This window comes from Hylobates moloch, unplaced genomic scaffold, assembly GCF_009828535.3.
Source record: "Hylobates moloch isolate HMO894 unplaced genomic scaffold, HMol_V3 SCAFFOLD_4, whole genome shotgun sequence".
Lineage (NCBI taxonomy): Eukaryota > Metazoa > Chordata > Mammalia > Primates > Hylobatidae > Hylobates > Hylobates moloch.
Window position 1 is genome coordinate 50,071,641 of NW_026652279.1, and position 25,707 is coordinate 50,097,347.

The window sequence follows — 25,707 nt, forward strand, 5'->3', positions numbered from 1 at the left end:
ATAAAGAATCATAATCTTCAGGGATCAGGTACAGAAATATATATTAATATGAGTACCTCCAGATTAGGAAGCTTCCAGAGGTGGAAACCACCAATAGCCAAAGCCCAGGACTTTGTCTCTAGTGCTTTCCTCACACCCACCCTGTTCTACTCTTTGCCCCTTACAACCATCCCCCTCTCACCTACACACACACAAACACACACACACCCAGAGAGAGAGAGAGAGAGAGAGAGAGAGACAGAGAGATGAATGACCAAGTCTAATCACTCAGCACCATCCAGCTGCCTTGACCTTCCACTGCAGAGCCTCAAGAATTTGCCACATAAACGGCTTTCACATTTTCTTTCACTGTCAAATTTATATTGACTTACCTCTCATTAATTAGTTCCTGCTAAATCATCTACCAATCAACACAAAGGTTAGTAATTATGTTGAAGTGATCGTTGGGTGCCATTTGAAGGAGGAGGGTGCTAAGTCCCTTATTACTAAGACTAATAGCTACTACGGAGTATTTACTATGTGCCATGCTCTGTGCTAAAATGCTTCCTATGCATTTTCTTATTTTGTCTTTTGTTTTTTTTTGAGACGAAGTCTCGCTGTCTCCTAGGCTGGAGTGCCGTGGCGCGATTTCGGCTCACTGCAAGCTCCGCCTCCCGGATTCACGCCATTCTCCTGCCTCAGCCTCCCGAGTAGCTGGGACTACAGGCACCCGCCTCCACGCCCGGCTAATTTTTTGTATTTTTAGTGGAGACGGGGTTTCACTGTGTTAGCCAGGATGGTCTCGATCTCCTGACCTTGTGATCGCCCGCCTCGGCCTCCCAAAGTGCTGGGATTACAGGCGTGAGCCACCCGTGCCCGGCCTTGTCTTCTCAATTACCCTTCATTGTTGGTATTTTTAGCCCTATCTTCTATGTAGGTAGAAACGTTAATTTGCCTAAGGTTACTGAGCCAGGGTATGGAGTTGAGATAGAAACCCAGGTCTGTGCACTTCTGAAATGCCTATACTTAACTTCTGTGCTAAATAGAATGTTCATAACCTTGTTGTAATATGATAAATTAATCTGTGAATAGATATAAAATAATTCATTCATAATGTGAGAGCTCCATTGTTATAGCGGCAATGTTTAAACCCAAGTATATGTTCAGAAATTGAGGCAGGCCAGTGGTATCTTTGCTATTGCACCATGCGGGTTATACATGCTTTGCTTATGTTTGGACACAGCCCTATCTACATCATGCAACTTATTATTAAAAACTGCACAGGAATGACTGTAAGTGGTAAAGCCAACCAGAGGACAGTATGGTAGATTTACTAAACAATAACTATAAGTTAAACATTCTGAATATGACTATGTTGTTAAATTGCTATGGTAACTTCAACACTTGTAATTATTCTTAATTACCTGTTTAAACCTTTGACTCTGAAATTAATGGTTACTTAGAATTAATTTGATCTCTGCTAAATTCATACAAAAAAGTCTTAACTGATTATTTTTGTAGAGGATAAGGGAAACACAGAATTCACTTAAATTAAGTGGTCTTGGATATTCTATTAAAAATCATTAGAAATGAGGAAGATAATGGAATCTTCATTGCAGCAGAAACTGCAGGTCCACCCTTATTTAATCTTTGTATACACGAATATATTATCTCTGCATTGTTTTATTTCTGGGCATTTTAGCAATCACTCAAATTAATGTGCGTAGAGGTGGTGGTCAGGTGAGTGTGGATGTCAATAAGAGATGGTCTAAGCTTAGTGGAAATAACTGAAGTGCTAAGGATGAAGCTTGGAAAAGCATGGGGTCAAGGTTATGTACACATTTCACGCACTGCTCAATCTTGGGGACTGCAAGCACATTTACTTAATCCAAATATGTGTCAGACATGCTCGAGAGGGTTTTTGTCCAATATTATATAACAAGATGTTTTATTGACACTGAGTTTATAACTCTTTAAAACAAAATTAGAAGTGGACCAATAACAAAATGTTCATCCAAACAAAGGAAAAATGCCTGCCAATATTGTATATTTATTATTAGGGTTAAGCCTATTTAGGTAGTTCAGATCAAATACAAGAGAACACATCAGGTCATCATATTTTTTTTTCACTGTTAAAATGAGGTATTCTGGCTTTACAGTGTTGTAAATTGAAGTAAGCAGTTTACTCAAGGTTACAAGAAAGAAGGCAAGATATATACTTGGGCAATTATTTCCTAGGGGTAAAAAGCCAAGTGAAATGTGTATGAATAAGACAATTAAGCCACAGAATACATTTCAGAATATCAAGAAGCATATGTGCAAAATTATAATTCTAACCTTAAAACTGGTATACTTTATTATTATTATCATTTTACTTAGCAAACAACATGCACCATACTGTAAAACAAGCAATACAGGACAAAATAGCATATCTATTAGAGCATTTATCAGGTTCACGTATCATCCGAATTGACCAAGACTTATTTTCACTATGACAATCTGTGTATTTTTCTAATTGCTGATCAGTGAGGTTAAGTAGTACAGTTGGCATATACACACAAAGAATGCATACACAATCTGTGTTTAATACTTATTATTATATTGGGGTATAAGTTACTAAGTATAATAGCAGCAAGGTACCACTATTTCTAGAACATGTTCTAAGATTTATCATATTGAGACTATAGATTCACGACTGAAGTGTTATTAGTGCTATAAACTAATAACAAATGTAAAATTGCAAATGTACAGAGCTACCAAAGGCCTATTTGACTTTTCAAAGTGCTGTGCTTCTTGTCGGGCTTAATGTTTGTGAGCAAGCCCCTGCTATTTGAATTAAGTATTGGTCCCAAGTTCTGGGCTCCAATCGGGTATAGTTCTAATGATTGGATGTAGGCTGAGGGGTAGAATAATGCATTTGAAAAGAGTAAGAAGCAATAACCACTGTGATAAGCATGTATTGGACATCACTGAACACATGTGCCTATCACTGTAAGCTTTGCCAGCATCCTGTGGTTAGCAATAATCAGCAGATGATGGAGAATGGCCAGGAGACAAAAGGAAAAAGTAGTATTCTATGAAGGAGACGGGAAGGAATGACACAGAATATGCCTCTAGACTGCTCATGGGCTTGCCTCGGCAAATGGCGAGCCTGAATTCCCCCCAAATATAAGGGTAAATATTTAAATAAACTATTTGGCTTAGAAATGAGTTTGAAAAGTCCTAAAAAGTTTTGTTGGAGAATATAATGGAACACTATATCCACTGCAGGGTAGAAAGAGTTTTCTTGAATTATTTGTATAGTGTCTGTGATATTTTGAGAAAATCAATCGTATTTTGTGGTGTATTCTTCTGGGTTAGGGCCTGTTCAGGGTTATAGTGCTATTGGTGTCCCTGTTTTTAGAAGGAAACTGGGGAATCCAGAAGCTATGGAGAGCATCCCTTGGGATAGTAATGAGCTGTTTGGTATCATTTGAAATTAAGGGTAAAGTTTCTAGCTAAATTACTTATCACTCAAGCAGTTCACTCTGTGTGTCCCAAGGCAATGGTTGTAAGTGACAACATTATGGTGCCAAACACCAGGGAGCAGCCTGAGGCAGAGGGCCAAGATATCCTGGAACATTAGTGGAACTCAGAAGACAACCATGTTCTATGCTATGCAAAACAAACTTCCTGTCAGTTTGGATATTTGATGCTATCATTTCTATTCACTTCCTCTTGGCATAACAAGTCTACTTAGCATGTATTGGGAAAGCCCACCTCTCAAGAGTCCACATACATGTTGGCAGATTTCTTTAAGCTCTACACATTTCATTATATGGATCATCAAAGGTGCCATTCCTAGATAAGTTCTGCCATCCTACATCACACTGTTGGGAAATAAGCCCAAGCAGCTTTTCCACCCAAGACACAGAAGGAAGAACAGCACATCTGCACACCCCCTGAGTATAAGGCATTTAATCTAATCATTAGGGACCTTATGTTTTGGGGAGCTAATCAACCAAGATTTGCAAATCAGTCAGCGCTAAAGTAGCAGACAGCATCTTGAAAGATGAAGGAACCAAGAAAGATTTAGCACAGGATCACATGCTCAACTAACGGAGTGGGGTCTCATGGCTGTGCTCCAATCATTAGCCCACTCTGTTTCTTAGAATCTAAGAGTAAAAATTTGAAATTAGCTACTAAGAAACATCACACAAACTTCAACTGTGGCATGAACTAAATCTGCAGGATGGACTGGTTTCGTGTAGCTCTTTTACTTCCCAGGAAGAAGTAGTTTCATTTCCATCTGAATTTCTTCTGTTGCTCCACCTTTAGATTTGTGCTAAGCCTCCTAGCTGGGAGGTAGTAATGTCTCATTGGGAAGCACTTTTTCATGGCAAGATTCTCAAAACGAGAGATGGAAAGTCCCAACATGCCATAAAACTGCATTTAATTCCAGAATAATCTACCACATTGTCTTATTGAGAAGAAACATTTTTTTTGGACGAATATGAGATCATGTAAAAAGAACTAGGATTCCTAAGATGGATCATTACCTGGGCTCAGATTTTGTGCTTTTCTTTGAGTTTATAATAAAATCCTGGGACTGTGGCTTAACTGCTCTCAGTAATTCAGGGTTTAGATTCAGTGCTAAGGAAAATGACTAAACGTAATTACTATTGAGTTTAATACAGCAAATATAAAAACTTTTTTTGGCATGACCCTCTTGGAGGTCTGCCACTAAAATTTAATCTTCAGTAACTTATTCCCTTCCATTAAGTCCATCTTGACCTTTCTCTCCAATCCTTCTGTATCCATGAAATCATGGTGGTATCTCTAAAAGGTTCAAAGTTCAAGCCTGTAAACACTACTCTAACCGAACTAAAACCTTTGATGGTCCCCTTTGCCACAAAGCCATGGAAATGTGGCTGTGTGGGAAATGGTCCAGGGAGCTCATGAATAGCTCAGTTACATTTCAGAATAAATATGACCTCAAATTCTGTGAAACTAAAGTCCTCTTTGGCTCAATCAAGTAGCTTCTTAGTTGATCTTGAAGTTAGTTCTGAGCAAGTATGAGAGCTTTGTTTTGATCTGAAAGGTCTCCAGAACTTGTGATATTAAGTGATGTGGTTGGGTCACTATTTTATTGTTGGCAGTTGCAGAATGAGTCATGAACCTAAAATCTGTTTTCCCTCTGTCCCACATGCCTGAGTTCTCCTGTCTGGTCTCATGGTCAAGGAGCAGAAGGCACACATGCTTTACAATATGTTAAGCAACTTTTTCTCGAGGCAGAGATTCTGCTGATGCAAGGGTGTTTATCAAGGGAAAACTGTAAATAATCCTCCTATCTCCCAGAACTCTTGTGCAGACTTTCAAATTGCAAGCAAGGCTGGCAGCTCCAAGCAGCATGAAGGAGCGAGCACCTGCACGCACCACGCAGAGCAGGACTCCGTGCATGCAACCTTGGTACAGTTTTCTGGGCTTTTGTGTCATGCTTGATGACATTTATCATGCAAACACTGAGGTGCACTTAAATGTTACAACCCAAGTGAAGTGCAACCATATATTTAAGAACTAAAGGACAAAATCATGTAAACATTTCATGGAACAGTCAGCAGCCCTTGGGTGTTACTGGCATCCTGTATAGATACTTGTCAACACACCTGGCCTCATAGCACCAAACACCTGGACAAAGCCGAGGCTCAAATAAAACAGAGAACAGTAATTCTCCTCTTGCCTCCTTATCTCTTTGCCAAGTAACAAAGGGTAAAAAGTAGGGAAATGATCTAGCCCCTAGCAACTGACCAAAAATTAAAAACAAAAGCAAAATGAAACGACAACAACAAAAATAAAACCCTGAGGGTAGACCAGGGATTTCAGAGCTTGTCATTAGCATTTAGCATCAGAATTGAAGGAAAGTTTAGAAAGCGAGGGAACACACTTACTTACTCTTATCCAGAGAAGGTCCTACAGAATTTGACGTTATCCCAGAAAACCCTTTGGGGAGGGGTTTAAATGCAAAAAAAGTAAAGTTCAACCAGATTTTCCCAGAGGCATTTCCATTATGACCTCCTCAAGGGTGCAAGCTAAAAGCCAGGGCTTAAATTGTTTTACAGAAAGTATAGAGTGGAAGACCAAGAGTTAGGGGTGTGCATGTGCTTTTAGTACCTCACCTAAGACACCCCTCTCTGCAAGCAACATGCAAAATCCATCTATGGGCATCAAAAGACAGAAACAGGAAACTGCTGGAAGAAGAGTCTGACAATCTTTATAAATGCATACATCCATTCGGGACTCCATGTTTATATTTCCTTCTCAAGAATCCAGAAGCTGCCACTTCCGTAGGGATTCTCAGATGGTGCTGAGGAGCAGCAAAGTGCACAGATTTCCATGCCTAGTTTTCTTTCTAGGGCCTTTCTTTTCAACACTCTTCCGGAGGCTCTACTTATGAACTAATAGTTCTTCACGACCCATTTTATCTTCGTTCATGGGCATGGCTTGGTAGTGACTTCTCAGATCTAGACCACATCCACACATGTATACTGTCCCCAGGAGGACTGGGGGAGCCAGGACATGAACAGCAGAGTCAGGGGTCACTCACAGCCCTGAGATGCGTGGTCCTGTTCAGGAGAGAGACCATAGCAGCATCTATCCTGGGTAAGAAAAGTTCAATAAGCTCCTGTGTGAGTGCTCTTGATGTAAGAAGCATGGCAGATATTTAATCTATAAATAAATAAATAAATAAATAAATAAATAAATAAGTCAATCAAAACACAAGAGGGCTCTTTATAGATAAGCACCTCTTATGAATAATAAAAAAATCCCCTCTTGAGTTTCAAAGCCCTCATGCAGTAGTGATTAGTAGGCTCAAAACAACCTGCAGAAAGTAGAACCATCAAGAGAAGGACTGGAAATGTTCCAACACTAGGTATTTCTCACTTGGTGACACACAAGTCATCCTAAATATCCCCGAGGTAGTCTTGTTTTCAAGGAGTTACAGAATGGCTCCAAATCCACTTGGAGCTTCCTCCTTTAATGCCATTGCACTTTCCCATGCATCCTGCGCCTGCTTCCATGGTGCCATGGATAAGGTGCCTTCCACTTAACGTTGTGTCCCACAGCGCAGACCTGAGTCCTAGGCAGACAATAATAAAACGCAATTCCAAGATCAGGCTTGAAGACCCCACTCCAAAGAGGACTTTGCCAAAATGATGCAGGTGCTCTACCTGGCAGCCATTCTGGAAAAAGCTGTAGAATTAAAGATATCTGGCATGCAGCAAACATGCATATCTATCTCTTGTTGGGCCCCACACTAAAAAGATCTCCCATCATTTTTCTTCTCACTTTTAAGAAGGGGCCAAAAGAAATAGAAAGGAATCCAAGTTTTAAAACTGGGAAGCATATTTCTGATACTGAGGGTTGTATGCACTGTTTATCTGAAGAATGAAGGTGACCAGTTACCAGTAAACGCTATGGAAGAACAGCTTGTGTTTGAAACATCTTAGTGATAAATGAGTCCTACTCTCTCAGAAAAGTGGTGACATCCAACAATCCTAGAGAGAACTGGTGCTTGGCTCTTTTCCCCCTCAGAGCCCCTGGTTGATGTTAGATCCAACCCCAGATGGTGGTCCACACCTGCAATGAGCCAGTCTTTTTCACCAGGAATGTGTTTCTGGTTCAACTTTCTCACCAGCTCAAACACAACACTCCAGAAGACAATAGGGAGCTGGGCCAATTAGGGGAACACTCAATACCCCAGTGGGTCCTAGAGATCCTATTTCCAAATTCCGTTAACCACCAAAAGCCACTGGGGAGGTCCTGACCTTGGTCACATGAAGCATGCTTTCTTCCCTTGGACTTAAGTTCTAAAAAAAAGTCTCATTTGGGAAAAATGCAATTAATAGCCCTGTAATTTTATCTAAATGGCCCTGTGAGGAAGGGAGAAAAAAAACCCATCTTCCTCTTACTTCACCATCACTGCCCCAGGGGCCATCCTAACAGGACATCCTTTAGAACTCTACCCTGGATCAACAAATTCAATATTAACGTTAAATTAAAAATTAAATCAGCATTTAGCCAGAGCTGTGTCCTCCTGTAGGAGGTCATTCAACTTGATGACAGTCGCAGCAAAGTCCACCAGGTCCACGAAGTCAGATGTGATGATGTTGACACCCATGGCTCCAGGCTTCTGAGTTTTCACCCAGTCCAGGATGGCAGGAAGATTCCTATACACAGGAAAGTGTTGGAGGAAGAGAGTGGATACAGTACAGCTTAGAGGGACTTCTCCAGACATGGGCATAAAACATTTCCCTTAATATTATAAAAGTATGTTAATATGAGCACAAGCTTTCAGAGGTATTTCCATTTAAGCTTTATATCTCCTTCAGGGATGAAGTAGTCTCTATTCCATTAGAAAATTACACTTTCCAGGGTTTCCCTGCTGGAAGAGGAGATTATTTTCTTCAAGCATCAAAGAGATACCATGTCAATAGGAACTTGAAAAACTAAGATCAGGCCAAGTGCAGTGGCTCACGCCTGTAATCCCGGCACTTTGGGAGGCCAAGGCGAGTGGATCATTTGAATCCAGGAGTTTGAGATCAGCCTGGGAAACATGGTGAAACCCTGTCTCTGAGGAGGGGTAATCACCTGAGCCTGGGAGGTTGAGGCTGCGGTGAGCCAAGAGCTGCACTCCAGTTTGGGTGACAGAGTAAGACTCTGTCTTAAAAAAAAAAAAAAAAAAGAAAAAGAAAAAGAAAAACTAAGACCAAGAGCCTCAGCTTTAATGGGTTCTTTACTTTTTTTAAATCATGAAAATATTCAAACATATGGCAACGTTGAAAGAATTTTGCAGCAAATATATCCACCACCTAGATCCCACCATTAACTATACTTGCTTACCACATATCTATCCATCAATCTGTCACTATCCTTCCATCAATCCATCTTGTATTTTTGACATATTCCAACTGCAAGCATCTACACATTCCCTAATTACTTCAGCATGCATATGATTAACTGGAGTTCAATATCTGTTTTTAATTTGTTCTTCTTTTAATATAAAATTTACACTCAATAAAATTCACAAATCTTAATGGTACACTTGCTGAGTTTTGACAAATACGTACACATAATTCAAACTCATATCAAGATCTAGAACATAACTGGTACTCCAGAAAGTTCCTGCAAGCCCCTTCCTCATCAACACCTGCCCCATCCAACCAGAGGCAACAGCTATACTGATTTTTTTTCCACTGTAGATTAGATTTGTGTGTTTTAAAACTTCATATAAGCCATGAAAAATGTATTTCATGTGAGTTTTCTTCCACTTGGCATAATTGTTCTGAAATTCATCCACGTTGCTGCATGTATCAGTGGTTTGTTGCCTTTTAAAATCAATGCAGAGAATTCCATTGTATGTCTATACTGCAGTTTGTTTATCCATTTTCCTACACTGGCTGGATGGACACTTGGGCTATTGCCAGTTTTTTGGATATTATGAGTAAAACTGTTATCTGTTCAATTCTTTTACTAATTTTTTCATTTTCTTTTAAAAAACTGTTGAGTTGTAGAAGTTACTTATATAGCCTAGATACTGGTCTTTTGTCAGATATATTTTGTGAATATTTTCTCCTAGCCTATAGCTTTTCTGTCAGTTTTCTCAGTGACATATTTTGATGAGCTGAATTCCTTAAGTTTTATAGATCCTAATTTGTCCATTTTTTTCTTTTATTGCTTCTGGGATCTAAGAACAACTTCAGTCCACTCCAAATTTACAAACATATCCTATGTTTTATTCTAAAAGCTTTATGGTTTTTAGCTTTTAGGTTTAGCTCTAAGAACCATCTCAAATTGATTTTTGTATATGGTATAAAGTAGGAGGTCAAGGCTTACATTTTTCATATGGATATACAGTTATTCGATCACTAAGTGTGGCTTCTTAATAGACCAATACTTAATCAGTTGTCTCATTAATGGTCTTTCAGTCTCATTTTATTAATCAAAGGCTTCCTAGGTGACAGCCAGTTATTTAGTGACATAAAGGAATAATGAAAATTCAATGTGATAATTTCTGCATTAGTAGTAAGTGTAAACTACCACAGGCAGCATAGAGAAGAAAGCAATAAAGTGTACTCACAGTTTACATCATAGTAAAAACAGCTCAATACACACTCAGTAGGCTGAGAATGCTTTAAGGAAGACAGAAGAAACTCTCCCTTGATGCTGCCTGCCCTTCTTTCAACACATATCTTGACTTCTCAGTTTTTCAGACAACCTTGTTCAGGCCTTGGTAGCATTTTGTCCTCCTCTTTCTTTTTCTCTTACCATAACAACTATAATCAGTCCTGGGTCTCCTCCCTCTTTCAGTGGACTCTACAATCAGCCACGGGCTAAAACACATATCATCAATCAATCTATCTATCTATCTATCTATCTATCATCTATCTATCTATCTATCTATCATCTATCTATCTATCTATCTATCTATCATCTATCTATCATCTATCATTTTTTTTGAGATGGAGTCTTCCTCTGCCCCATATCCGGACAGGCTGGAGTGCAGTGGCGTGATCTCGGCTCACTGCAAGCTCCGTCTCCCGGGTTCACGCCATTCTCCTGCCTCAGCCTCCCGAGTAGCTGGGACTACAGGCGCCCGCCACCACGCCCGGCTAATTTTTTGCATTTTTAGTAGAGATGGGGCTTTACCGTGTCAGCCAGGATGGTCTCGATCTCCTGACCTGGTGATCCGCCTGCCTTGGCCTCCCAAAGTGCTGGGATTACAGGTGTGAGCCACTGCGCCTGGCCTAAATTTTTATATTAATAGCTGATTACGACTTAATAGATTGCCCTCCCAGGGGTACTTCCATTTTGAACAGGGACTCCTGAAGAGTGATAATAATAATGCTTCATACAGATTTTTGGGGAATTAAACAAAATAATACATGTAAAGTGTTTAGAAGAGTTTCTGTGATATGGTAAGTCTGATAAAAAAAAAAGGGAAGGAATCATAACTGGAAGAGTGTGAGGTAGAAATGTTTGGTGGCTGGCAGTAAGAAACTACACCTTACAGAGGTCACATCCTCCTGCTTACGTGACAACATGTTGTGGTTTGGAAGGGAGAAACTGCAAATACACACTTCCTTAAAGATAGACCAAAGATACACAGGGACGCACACCGAGGACACAGCAGTAGTGAGCCTGATAGGTTCAAGACTTCGTTTTAAAAGCCTGAGTCAGTGTTGAAGTATGAGGTGCAGGCACCCTCTGCTGGTCTTCACAGGGAAATGAGCCTTGAAGGCTTGGGGCAACTCCAGTCACTGCAGCGAGAGCCTCCTCACCTTGGAGGATCCCTGGAGCCTGAGCAGAGAAATGCAGTGAAAGGTATGTACTTGTGGTTTCCGGTGACAAAGAACTCTGTGTCAGCTTCGGGTAGCATGTGTCAACCTTCTCCAAGGCAAGGATCAAATAATTAGGATTAAGTACGAGGAAGGGGAAATGCAGAACCCACAGTGAAGAGGAGCCGCTTTATTTTGTCAGCTCTTGGTATTTACCAGGACAAGGGATCTGTGCAAAAGGCTGAACCTGACAGTGCTGACAGGCCCGTGAGGCAACAGTTCCCATGGATGGCAGAGCAGGAGGTTAAAAACTTCCCTTTGACCTTGGGGCCCAGCTGGGAACAAGGGTGGTCCATAGTGTTTCTGGGTGTCTTTACAAATAGGGATGGCATGTCTATTTTCTGCCAGCCACTGTAGCTGGCATTTTCATGTTAAGGCTACAATCTGATGAGGTATTATTAATCCTGTTTAACTGGTGAGAAAACCACAGCTCAGAGACCTCAGAAAACTTGTCCAAGGCCACCCTGCTGCTCAGGGACTGCATTGGTTTGCTAGGGCTACCATAACAAAATACCACATACTGGTTGGCTTCAATGACAGAAATGTATTTTAGAAGTTGGACATCCAAGATGTTTTAGAAGTTGGATATCCAAGATCAAAGTGTCGCCAGATTTCGTTTCTCCTGAGGCCTCTGTCCTTGGCTTGCAGACAGCCGCCTTCTTATTGCATTCTCACATGGCCTTTTCTCTGTGAACACATATCTGTGGTGTCTCTTTGTGTGTCTAAATTTCTTTTCTTTTAAGGATACCAGCTAGACTGGATTAGGGCCCATCCTAACATCCTCGTTTCGACTTAATTACCTCTTTAAAGGCCGTATCTGCAAATGTAGCCACATTCTGAGGTAACTGGGAGTTGGGACTTCAATATGTGAACTTGGGGATGGCGGGGATGGGACGGGGCACAACACAGTGCACTCTAGAACAGGGAGTATGTCAGGCTGCACTCTCAGGCCTTCTGATTTCAGTCCATGTTTCCTTCTAGAGTTCATGGATGCTCTGTCCTGAGGCTTAGGCAAAGCATTTCATTTGATTTCAGTGGGAGTGACATGAACCTGAATTTCAGGTTTCTATAAGTCTGGGAGAAACAACCATGGAAATTAAGTCAAATGGCTATATTTCTTGTGGCTTCCTTCTACGGTGCTGAACCAAAATGAACAAGATCTTGGTTCCAAAGTTTATCGAAGAGTTAGGGGGTTAAATCCCTGCCGAGAAACCACCTCTACATTTGTAAGAAAATACATGTCTTTTTCTTCTTGGTTTGAGCTGACCACCAGTGCCAGCGACCAGTTGTTAGGACAGACCCTCTGGGTGTTGGCACACAGGGGAAGGTCCTATGTTTGTTCAACAGCCCAGAGGAAATGACAGCCACACTCTGCACTGGCCTTTTGGAACAAACTCAACCAGAGCTATATTTTCCTCCTTCAGTTGATGTGCAGGGCTAGGAATGCATGATGCATACTTGCAATATTCTTACGGCCGGCAGGGGGCGAGATGACAAAGAAAGTATCTTTCCAAGCTTGGGGACATCGGCTTGCTACCAGTAGTGCAAGGGCTCTGGCATAGTAGGATCCCTTGGCTTTGGGCGCATGCCAACATCATTATCTCTCATCATAAAGGAAAGAGCCAATGTTTCACTTGCAGCCAGATTAAAGTTTTAGGAATGTACAGGTATGAAAAGCTTTGTGACATTGTGGGTTACCAGTCGTAACCTGTGAGATATTACCAGATTCAGGTACTAATAAGACAACTGCAGGCCTGTGGAACAGAAAAGAATAAGCACGAAAATATGCAGTACCCAAGTCAGTGTCCAAAGCTGAAAAGGGCAGTGGTCTAACGATCAGAAGGCCAGAGTCTGAGAGGTCTTCTTGACTTTTACTGGCTGTATGGATTGGGGTCACTTAAGCTCCCTGAATCCCATCTAAAGAGGGGATGATAATATGCTGTAGACAATGTGCCGTCCTAGAGGCTGACTTGATTTAAGGATCAAATGAAATCATCTGTAAAAAGGCATTTGATATTCAGTATATGGTATACAGATATAACTTATCCTTAGTTTTTTAAATACTCCCTCTCCCTTATTAGTATGGCTCTCTGCACAGACTTCTTCACAGTGGTATTTCACATTGCTTTATAGAAATTTTCATGCCAGTTTCTGCTGCTAGACTGTGAGTTCCTTGACAGCAGACAGTATATTATTCACCTTGAATCTTTGTACCTAGCTCTTCCTACATACTCAATGTTTGTTAAATGAATATATAAATAATGTTGATCTACAAATATACCAGAGGCATGAGGAAAACAGTGTGCATACACAAACATATATTATTAAAACAATAAAGCTTCTAATTCGGGATCTTTCAAAGAGATATAGTGCCGGTTTATAAAATTCACTTTTCCAAGTTCAGCATAATGAATTCAGTCAAGACTTAGTAAAGCCACACAGAAAAGACTTTCTGGTTTTGTCCACGGTTGACATAATCAGGAGCTCTCACCAAGAAAGAAAAATCTAGTCCTGCTATCTAAACTCCTGCTAGGTGAACTCCTGTTATCTGAACTCATGTTACCTAAACTCAGGACCAAATAAATAGAAACATGTTTTTGGATGAATCTTTCATTATCTGAACTCTGCTCATCAACCTGAAACTCAGGGACCAAACTGATTCTTGTAAATATCTTTTGCTACCCAAACGTATTAGCTTCCTTAGCTTGGATTGCAAGGGATTCCCTGTTATCCAAATGTATTTATAACATTCCTTTTATACATATACATACACATATACACATGTACAGGTACATAGACACATACATACCCACACTCACATATATGTGTGCACATAAACACGCATACAAATAAACCATCCTTTCTCTTGAGAACATTTATCATTCATTGGTGTCCAGGATAAGGAACACCATCTGATATAAAATTACTGAAGCTTCTCCTACCTAATTGTACAGCCAGGCTCAATTCTGCCCTGAGGAAGTATTTGAAGCTACAGCATGGGCATGGTGGGTGGCATCCTAAGCTACTTCTTCAGTGACTCATGGTCACCATGGAAAGGAGAACAAATTCTTGAAGGGCCAGCTCTGAATCCTTAGCACCTAGGACAGCGGCCTATATTGAATGCTTCTTAAATGAGTGCCTGAGTCAGCTGCGAGGCACAGGCAGGACCCCATGTGGCCAGGTGCCAGGAGTGAACAGACATGGTGTTGGCTCAATGTACTTTGCCTTATAGCAAAATTTGGAGAGTACAGTATTTATGGTATGATGTGTACTTATGAACAAAGTGTTTAGAGATCCTTTGTTAATACAATCCACCTCAACTGCATGGTTTTCTCGAATATAAAGTTTTTTGCTTGTTTTGTTGTTTTTCTAAATCCTCAGACTACATGGCTTTATTGCGATTTACTCAGAATAGAATCAAAATACTTATTTTTTAAAAAGCTTTCCTTGTGGGGTGGAAGCAAATTCTTACCTATGAACCAGCGTGTTCTTGAGGCCTCCAACCAAGCCCCGGGCGATGGTCTTCACTCTGGGGGTGAGGATCGCTTGGGAGACATGGAAGGAGCCCCGAGGGGCCCGCTCACTCAGAGTGGTCTCCAAGAAGAGGATTAGTTTGTGCACACTTGTGGTGTTTGCCCAGGGTGCTGGAATCTTCTTTCCTGGCCACAGGAAGGGGTACTGCTTGTAGAAGGGACAGTGGTAGAAAATAAGAACCTGAAATATTCAAAACACAAAAAGGAAAGCAATCCATAAAAATGCTGAATGTTAACTCCTTTGTTTTACACGGACTGCTAGGAAAAAGGCAAGAAAATATAATCATATGTGGAATGTCAAAACTGTTTAATATATATTTTTAGGAAATCAGCAAAGATTTACAGAGCACTTGCCATATGTCTGACTCAAAAATTCTTAATTTTTTCGGCATAAATACCTTTGGAAGTATATTAAAATCATGGACCCCTTTCTCAGAATTACATTTTAAATGAATGCATAAAATATACAGGATTACAAAAAAAATCTATGATATGGAAATATAGCAATCAATATATTAAATAAGTTTGTAATAAATTAATGTATGTGCTGCATGTTAAACGCATTCAATAAAAATATTTTGTTTTAAGTCTAATAAGTCCCATAACTGTGAGTTAGTGATAAGCATAAGTGGTATCTCAGATATCTGCGATAACCAAAATGTGAGATGGACGCATCTAGGGAGATAAATATCAGGCAGGGCTAAGATTGCTGTGGGTCACCGCCTGCCCTTATAATCTATGGGTATACTAATTTTCAGTTCAATTTTAGTAAAAATGAACATGTAATTTTTTTCCCATCCAAATTTAAAGACTTCTTAAATTCTACCCTCATATCCCCCGGGGAAGCTTTGGACCTCAGGCTGAGCAGCAAGTGCTGTCTAGAAGTTATGTCTCTTGTAATTACAAAACTGACAGCTTTTGGAGTTGAAATAAAAACACTGAACTAATTTGTGGGTAAATGGACTTTCAATCGTGTGTGCTGGCTCTGCCTGGAACTGCCCTTCCCAGGAGAGTGGGGAGTGTGCCACTTGAGTCAGTGGAGACTTCGCAGTGGCAACTGGCCTCCACAGGGACCGCTCAGGATGGTGGTGATGTTGAAAATAATTAGCAAGCTACATCCACAGCATTAATTAGTTTCTGGGAGGCAGCTGTGGGATAGGAAACTGCTATTTTGATCGTCCCGATTCAGAACTCTGCTGTGAAGGTTTCTAAACGAATATATTTTTCCCTGTCCTAGGCACTAGTAATCTTTTCCTGGAGGAATGCCCTGCACATGCTCGCAAGGCCTGGACTGCCATCCCCGGATAGTTGGCCACAGAGGGTAATCCTCCTGGCACCCAAGAACAAGAGCTCTGGATGTCAGCCTCATTTCCGGTGTGCATTTAGCTCATGACTAAGGTGCCTGACTAACTGCTCCCCAAGGCCCAGAGCTGGGGAGCACCAGGCTGGTTGCACTGAACCGGGTAATGGCTGTTCTTGCTGTTTCTAATGGTTTTGAGTAATGTCTGACTGACTGCTAATGACGTCTGTGGTAAACGGGTGTGTTAATGAGGTTAATCACAGGCTCATGATAAGCAGATTGCCTGGGGGAACGGGAGGATTTCCTTGTAGAGGTGTAACTGGCCAGGTGGTAAGGCTGGGGGCTGTGAGGAAAGCCGTCCTGTGCAGTGGACCGTGGGAGAGGTGGGAGGCGGTGCAGCCCTGTGACAGGACCTGCCAGACATGTCTTGGGCCTGCTGCCTGCCCCTAGGCCACATGTCAGGGAACGAGAGGACTGTACCATTCTTTACTCTGCCTTGGAAAAAGTGCATAAAGTACAAATTATCCAAAAGGGTCTTTATGCCTTTCTTCAAGAGCCTTCTTGAGCAATCCGACCCTAAAGGTTACAGGGAGAATTTCTGTTTACAGGGGGAGGATGGCCTTGCAAACCAACTCTCACTCTATAGGGATCTAGGTGCAGCGACTCTCACTCAGGGCCTGTGTTTTGCATCTGCCTCCCCCCTCCCCCCTACCTCTCTCTGCTGTGTTTTCCTCTGAAATACTCTCCCCTCTATCTCAGTGGTTCATGTTCAGTTTTTCTCTTGAGACTCAGATTAACAGTCTCATTTCCTTCAAGAATGATTCCTTGATGGACCTCCTCTTATTCTGGTCATTCTTTTACTTAGAACCTCTGGGATACAGACTTAATGCTACGTTCTACTTTTCAACTGATTTATTACAAAATCCCCTTCTTCATATAGTACAGAACATTTGAGGCACTTTTATCATGCAATTGTTTATCAGTTGTTTCATATTCCCTAGTGTTATGTACTCTTACCATTTTATTAAGATCCTAAATACTTCCAAGATGTAGATTAAATCTCTAACTCATTGTACCCTCAAAACCCGTAGCCACTAATGTACAAATAAATATATACCTATGGCTATGATGTAATTGCATGTTAAGTAAATGAAATTTGACTGAATGGTAGCATACTTGTTCAACTAAATTGTAGTAATAAAATATGCAGGGGGTTACATGTTAGGCAGCTCATTACATGAAAAATATTTAAAGTTTAACTCTGCCCTGGCAATAGCAGGGATGACTGGTGCCTCTGTTTGAAATCTCTTTGTTTAGCTTTATTTTATTTTATTTATTTTTTTTGAGATGCAGTTTCACTCTGGTTGGCCAGGCTGGAGGGCAATGGCACGATCTTAGCTCCCTGAAACCTCTGCCTCCTGGGTTCAAGCGATTCTCTTGTCTCTGCCTCCCAAGTAGCTGGGATTACAGGCGCATGCCACCATGCCCAGCTAATTTTTGTATTTTTAGTAGAGATGGGGTTTCACCATGTTGGCCAGGCTGCTTTTGAACTCCTGACCTCACATGATCGGCCTCGGCCTCCCAAAGTGCTGGGATTACAGGCGTGAATCACCGTGCCCAGGCTGTTTAGCTTTCAAGAAGAAATGTGGCAGGAAAAACATGGGAAAGAAAGGAGCACAGGGGGATCTTAGGATTTAAACTGATGACACTCTCCCTTTTTCTGAGATATCATCACAGTCTCTTTCCTTCATACCTTTAGAAGTATTTGTAGTTGGATAATACAGTTAAATTAGCCCATGCTGAAAAAGCTATGATAGATCATCCCTCTACTGTTAGAAATTCACTGCCCACACTATTCTTTATTCCTGAAGATATCCCTTACTCCTGCAGATTTGTAAGCAGTTTAGTATGCAATATGTCAACCCATCTCAATCCTGGCTCTGTATAAAATTATATCTGTACTCAAATTTAACCTTACCGAATCCCCAAATTCCAAAGCTCTCCATCCCTTTCTCCCATTCTGCTAATTCTCTGAGATCTTCTGATTACAGGGGCTCATTAATAAAAGCAAAGTATTTCATTAGCCTAATATATACAACATCAGTTGTGAAAAACACCGATGTGCCTAAATACCCCTCAGAGACCATGAGAAGCTGTAGGAACTCTGGAAAGCCAGAAAGCCTTGTGACTGAATCCTGGTTCTCACTAACTAGGATTTTAAAATTTTCCCAGTTTTCTCTTGGGTGAGTTGCTTAGTGTCTCCATACCTCAGTTTCCTCATCTGTAAAATGGTGACAATAACAAAGTACCCATCTCATGGTGTCACTGAGAGGATCAAATGAGTTAATCCATGTACCTAGCTCATTGTAAAGGTTCAATAAACATTAGTTGTTGTTACTATTATCTCATATTGTAAAAGAGAAATTCCACTGGGAAAAACGTCTCTCTAAGTTAGACATGAACAGATATAAACTTACTTTTACGGGATAGAAGTGTGATAAATATTTAGCAAAATATTACTTACAAAAGTCTTAGGGAAGAAACTTGTTTAGATAGACTTTAGCAGATACTAAGAGTTAACTCATGAAGCCTCTATGGTGTCGAAGACATTTAGAACTTCTCAGGGTGTGCAAAAACAACTTGGTATTTCCAGTTATTCAGGCCAAGCCTGGGAATCATCCTTGAATCCTCATGTTCTTTCATACCCCAAATCGTATCCATTAGGAAACCCTGTCGGCTCTACCTTCTGACAGATGCAAAATCTGACCACTTGCCACTAACAGTCTCACTGGGTTCCTTACTTGTGCCTGATCCCCCTGCCCTGGTCTCTTCCTAGCACTGCAACCGGAGAGATCTTATTAAGACCTAAGTCAGGCCACAACATCCTGTGCCAGAACTCTCCTCGCTTAGAGTGAGTGAAGGCTAGCGTCTTTACAGGGCCTTCTAGGCTCACATGATCACCAGTCACCTCTCTGACCTCCTCTCACTACTCTGTCATCACCTGCTCTCCAGCCACACTGCATGCTCCTTTTCCTCAAGGATGGCAGGGACACTCCTGCTTTTGGGCCTCTGCACTGGCTGTTTCTTCTTCCCCCAAATATGCATGTGATTAACCCCTTCAAATGTCATCTTTTCAATGAAGGCTCTCCTGATCAACTTTTAAACATTTCAACCAATCCTCCAACCCACAGAATCCTGGTTCCCTCTTACCGTGCTTGACCTTTTCGTTTTCCATAGCTCTTATCACTTTCTAACACTTTACGTGTGTGTGTGTGTGTGTGTGTGTGTGTATACACACACACATATGGAGAGAGAGAATAAATATACATATATGTATATATGTGTGTCTGAGAATAAATATACATATATGTATATATGTGACACACAGACACTTACACACACATATATGTATGTTTATCTCTATTATCTATGATCTATCTCCCTCAACCAGAATGACAGCTCCATTAGGGCAAGGTATCTTTGTCTGTTTTATTTGCTAATTTATCCCTAGTCCTTAGAGGTTACTTGGCACATACCTGGTGTTTAATAAATATTTTCAAGTGAATAACCTTTAAACTATTTTTAATTAAAAGCTCCTCCTTGAGTTAAAAAATATCTGCCTCTTAAAGATGTTTTGGTTAATGCATCTGCTGAGCAAGTGAGTAACTTTGAATGAAAGGTACATCTTTTTTTTTTTTTTTTTTCCAGAGAGTGTAAATTAAACACTTCCCTGAAGCTCTTTTATCCTACTTTCATCCTCTAGGATCAGAGTGGAATATATCTGAGGCCCACATTCCTCTTCCTGAGCGTGTCCCTCATGGTCCTAGGCTGGCAGGCTCTTCTCAACTTAAGCAGACTACGGAATGCTCTCCCGGGCTGCAGCCCCTTCAACAGGCTCTTCCTTCTTTAACTCTCTCTCCCTCTAAGACCCAAATACTTTTATAATATTAACACTCCTGAGATGAATCACTATGTTTCAGTCAGCTAATACTTTTCCTAATCGGTCAGTACCTTGGCCAGGATTATCTGACATTGAGTTGAAGGCAAGATGGAACAGACTATCCCCGAGGTGAACCAGAAAGGTAAAAATGGACCTCGGGAAACAGAGAACAGTAATGACCTACTGGCCCAATTTTACAACTTTGCCTTGGTTGGTTCTGGCCAGGCCACTAACAGTCAATTAGATGTCAAACAGTTTGCTGGACAAGCTTTAAGTATTTGGCAGGTGTTAGCCCTAGCCCTTGAACCTATTCTAGAGCCCAGGAACTAGTTTGCGTATGTTTAATATTCCAAACAATCCACTCTCTAGCCTAAGAGCCCTGGATTGAGTGATTTTACAGATGGCAATACAGGAAAAGCAGGAAGAGTTAAATTCTTGCTCTTGGAAGCTTATCTCTCCTTCCCTCCTACCTGGCAGTTCTTCTCCCACAGAGTTCGCAGCGTCAAACTTTCCACACTGCAGGCTGGGCACAGCTTGTTTCCAAAGGCCTCCTGGATCCGCAGAACCAGGCATTTGTGATGGGTCTCATCCATGGCATAGAAGTGGTTGAAATCCAGGAAGATAATCTCTTGGGGGTGCTGTGTAAGAAACGAGTCCATTTCCATCAGCCCATCCCAGACCTTGATGCCAAAAAGTCCATGGATGAAGTAGATCTCCTGGTCGGCATCCCCTGGTTTGGAAGACACACGCAGGTCAAAGTAGCGGATCCCAGCTTCCAGCTGTTCTCGAAATGTCAGATTCTGAGTCACAGACCACTTCTTCATTAGCTTCTTCACCAAAGAGATCCTGGCGAGGCGTTTGATAGCTTGGGTTTGGTCAGGCCCAACTGGGGATTTTTCATCTACCCAGTAGCTGAATGAATCATGTGAGCCTGTACAAAGGAATAAAGGTGAGGAAAGCAGATGAGATGGGAGCTGGGAAAAATAAGCCAATTGATGAGAAAACAACAAAAAAAATTAAGAACCAAATAACACACTAGAACTGCAAATGAATAGTAGCAAAATTTGCCAAGCTTGCTAGGAATAAAATAAACACATAGAAAAGTAATGTAGCAGCTTGTTAAGCCTGGGGTAATACTATAGTTTTCATATACTTTGCTGGCATAAGATAAATTAATAAATAACCTTTTGCAAAGCTATTTAGAAACATGCTGAAAATAGGGGCTTTAAAATATTCATACAATTTGCTCCAGTAATTTCATTTCAGGAAAGCTATTCTGAGGAAATAAACTCTGACATTCAGGAAAACAAAGATGTCTGCCAAAGAATATTCATAATAGAGACAAACTGGAGATAATGCTTAAGTGTCTCTTACAGAAGAATGCTTCATTGTGGTATATCCACTTTATTCATGCCATCATTGAAACAGAGGGTATGAAAACACTGTGTCTATCTCAACAATGCTGAGAAAGGGATTTAAATTCTAGGAAAGGCAGAATTTCAAGAAACCCAACTTGCTTTCTTTTTATGTTTTTAAAATATATTAAAAATTGTATATATTATTTTACTATTGTAAAAGTCTGAGTCAGTAGGAATGATTTATTGACAGATCAGCTAACCATTTTGATGGGCTCAACACAGTTTAGTTAGTATGTCCCTCTTTTTGAATTCGTACCTCAATGAGCCAAAACTGCTATTAAATGGTTCAAATGCACATTCTGTTCCTCTGTCTTAACAAAGGGATAGGATGAAATGTTTTGTAAATGTCTGTTATGACTGTTTGGTCTATAGTGCAGATTAAGTCTGATGTTTCTTTGTTGATTTTCTTTCTAGATAATCCATCTGTCCAATGCTGAAGAAGTCTGCAACTATTATTCTATTGGAGTCCATTTAGCTCTAATAATATTTGCCTCATATATCTAGGTGCTCTGGTGTTAGGTGTATATATATTTACAATTGTTATATCCTCTTGCTGAACGGATCCGTTTATCATTATATAATGACCTTCTTTGTCCCTTTCTGTGTTTTTTTTTTGTCTTAAAGTCTATTTTGTCTGATATAAGTATAGCTAATTTGCACACTTTAGGTTTCTGTTTGTGTGGAATATTTTTTCCCATCCCTCACTTTCAGTCCACGTGTGCCTTTACAGGTGAAGTGAGTTTTTGTGGGCAGTATATAGTTGTGTCTTCTTTTTGTTTGTTTGTTTGTTTTGTTTTTTAAATCCATTAAGCCAGTCCATATCTTTTAATTGAGGAGTTTAAACCATTTACATTTAAGGCTATTATTGATAGATGAGGATTTACTCCTGGTCATTTTGTTAATTATTTTCTAATTACTTTGTATATTCTTTGTTCCTTTCTTCTTTTATTGTTTAACTTTACTATAAGAAAACATAGGAGAAATGCTTCAAGACATTGGTCTAGGCAAAGGTTTCATAGCTAAGACTTCAAACACACAGGCAACAGAAACAAAAATAGACAAATGGGACTATATTAAACTGAAAAGTATCTACACTAGCAAAGGAAACAATCAAGAGTGAAAAGACAACCTGTAGAATGGAAGAAAATATTTACAAATTATTAATCTTACAAAGGACTAATAGCCAGAATATACAAGGAATTCAAACAACTCAACAGCAAAAAAACTAAATAATCAAATTAAAAAGATGACAAAAGAATTAAATAGACATTTCTCAAAAAGAAGACACACAGATGGGCATGGTAGCTCATGACTGTGATTCCAGTACTTCAGGAGGCTGAGGCCGGTGGATCACTTGAGTCCAAAAGTTTGAGACCAGCCTAGGCAACATGTGTGAAACCCTATCTCTACAAAAAATACAGAAAAAGTAGCCAGTAGTGGTGGTGCACACCTGCAGTCCCAGCTACTCAGGAGGCTGAAGTGGGAGGATTGCTTGAGCCCAGGAGGTTGAGGCTGAAGTGAATGAACATCATACCACTGCACTCCAGCCTGGGTCAGAGTAAGACCCTGTCTCAAAAACAAAACAAAACAAAAGAAAACAAAACACCATATAAATAGCCAACAAACATAGGAAGCAATGCTCCATGTCACTAATCATCAAGGAAATGCAAATCAAAACCACAATGAGGTATCATCCCCGCCCAGTTACAATGGCAATTATAATAAAAAAAAGACAAAAAATAACAAATGCTGGTGAAGCTGTGGAGATGTATATAACTGTTGGTGGAAATGTCAAGTAGTACAGTCATTATGGAAGACAGTATGGGGATTGCTGAAAAAAACTAAATGTAGAACTACCATATAATCCAGCAACCCCATTAATAGGTATTTAACCAAAGGAAAGAAAATCTGTATATCAAAAGGATACCTGTACTCCCATGTTTACTGCAGCACTATTCACAATAGTGAAGATATGAAATCAACCTAAATATTCATCAACCAATTAATGGATTAAAAAATATGGCATAAACACACATTGGAATACTATTCATCCATAAAAAAGAATGATATCCTGCCATTCACGGCAACATGAATAAGTCTGGGGACATTATGTTCAGCAAAGTAAGTCAGGCGCAGAAAGATAAATATTACATACTGTCACTCTATGTGGGAACTCAAAAAATGTTTGGAGTTCATGGAAGTAGAGAGTAGAACTGTGGGTATTAGAGACTGGGAAGTGTAGCAGAGCGGGTAGGATAGAAAGGTTGGGTAGCAGAAACAAAATTATGCTAGGACCGGGTGTGGTGGCTCATGCCTGTAATCCTAGTACTTTGGGAGGCTGAGGTGGGCAGATCACTTCAGGTCAGGAGTTTGAGACCAGCCTGGCCAATATGATGAAACCCTGTCTCTACCTAAAAAAAAATACAGAAATTAGCCAGGTGTGGTGGTGCATGCCTGTGGTCCCAGCAACTTGGGAGGCTGAGGCGTGAGCATTACTTGAACCCAGGAGGCAGAGGTTGCAGTGAGCTGAGATGGTGCCACTGCACTCCAGCCTGGGTGACGGCTAGACTCTGTTCTCAAAAAAAAAAAAAAAAAATTATGCTATATAGGAGGAATGAAGTCTGGTGTTTTGCAGCATTGTAGGATGAATATGATTGACTATAATTTATTGTATACTTTCAAAGAGCTAGAAGAGAGGATTTTGACTGTTCACAACACAAAGAAATGATAAATGTTTGAGGTGATGGTTATACCAATTACACTGATTTGATCATTATACATTGTATAATGTATTGAAATATTACTCTGTATCCCATAAATATGTGCAATTATTACTGTCAACTGAAAGTAAAAGGGCAGGGGGTGTGAGGAAGAAAGCATGAATCCCCCTAGACAGAGATTATCTTTTTATGAAGTATGAATGACCACCATAGGCATATTCCTAATTACAGTGAGAAAATATTTCAATAGTAACTATTTCTAGATGAAAATCATCTTTAGCAAATATCTTTCATTTTGGTTATTGGTTCTATCCAGTGTCAACCATTCTTATGTCTTTATCCACTAACTCATGCGGAAGCTAATTTGGTTAGTGCTGTGACTGGCTCTGAGGTGAGGGACTCCACACAGGTGGCTTCACTTTTCAAGTAAAATCTAGAAGGAAAATGCCTTTGCTTTGGCACTACTGACCTTGTTCTTAACCACTACGCCCCCATATTACCATCAGAATTCCTGTATTCATACTAGTTCACTGTCACCCATTTTCCATTTTTCTAAATTTTAGCATAGGTATTTCGCACGTAATACAAAATTTTACAAAACACTACCATTTTATATTATTTCAATTTTCTTGAAAACAGATCATTCTGTGATGACTCAGTGTTTTGTTTCCTAAGAAATAAAGTGAAAAAGGAAAAATAAACATCAAATAATGCTTTACTTTTATGTAGCATCTGGAACATAGAGGCTATCCAGTAAGTATTAAGAAAAGACCTATTTATTCATTCTTAGGCAAATTGAATTTTGCAAGTGAGAAAATTACCAGCATATTTCAGGTAAGAAAAATTGCCATTACTAATAGAAATATGGAACAAGTCCCCCTGGATTTTCCACATTGGTTATCTCTGTTAATGAGGCTCCCTGGATACCTGCCTACTGCTCTGCTTCCTTTGGCTGTACAGCAACAGGAAATTTTTATACCTCCTCATTGAGAGATTTATTATGAATACATTAGATATAGATGGTGAATAGCGAGTTATCTCTTCTTTTTAAATTGCATTAACAGCCCAGCTGTTCAGGATTGAGTGTGTAATATAGTACAAGGCACATACTGAACTTAATTCTTCCCTAGGCATTAGGGAATAGCCATTATCCAAGCGTGGAGGAGAGACAAATCCCCTCTGGTGTTCTCTTGTTGGTGTTGAGCCCAGTTTCATCTCCAGAGGGAGATGTGCTAACAACCTCCAACACTTTTCTCTGTGTCTGAGGACTGTGCAGAAATGTGACAGCAATGGGACCCCAGGGATCATTTTGAATATACAGGGACATACATGGTACCCAGCCCATCCCACAGAAGAGGGAGATCGTGTATATTTCCTAGGAACAGAGTCTCTTTTTACCTCTTTGTTCTCTTTTCGTTTTTCCAGCCCCACCTTATGCTTTC

At 40.3% G+C, this 25,707-nt stretch overlaps 1 protein-coding gene across 2 annotated transcripts in view; it reads right to left on the reverse strand.

Annotated features, from left to right (window-relative positions):
- Positions 1–1,849: 1,849 nt before the first annotated feature.
- Positions 1,850–25,707, reverse strand: part of PLCXD2 (phosphatidylinositol specific phospholipase C X domain containing 2) — a 52,526-nt gene continuing 28,668 nt past the window's right edge. The window contains exons 2-4 of one of the 2 annotated variants that reach the window (XM_058437524.1): positions 20,598–21,058; positions 14,827–15,068; positions 1,850–6,684 (exon numbers count right to left, since the gene is read on the reverse strand). In XM_058437524.1, coding sequence (XP_058293507.1) covers positions 6,630–6,684; positions 14,827–15,068; positions 20,598–21,058 — 758 coding nt within the window. In that variant the 3' untranslated portion in view covers positions 1,850–6,629. Of the gene's footprint in view, positions 8,187–14,826; positions 15,069–20,597; positions 21,059–25,707 lie in introns of both variants that reach the window. The other variant, XM_032150189.2, reaches the window with a different exon arrangement.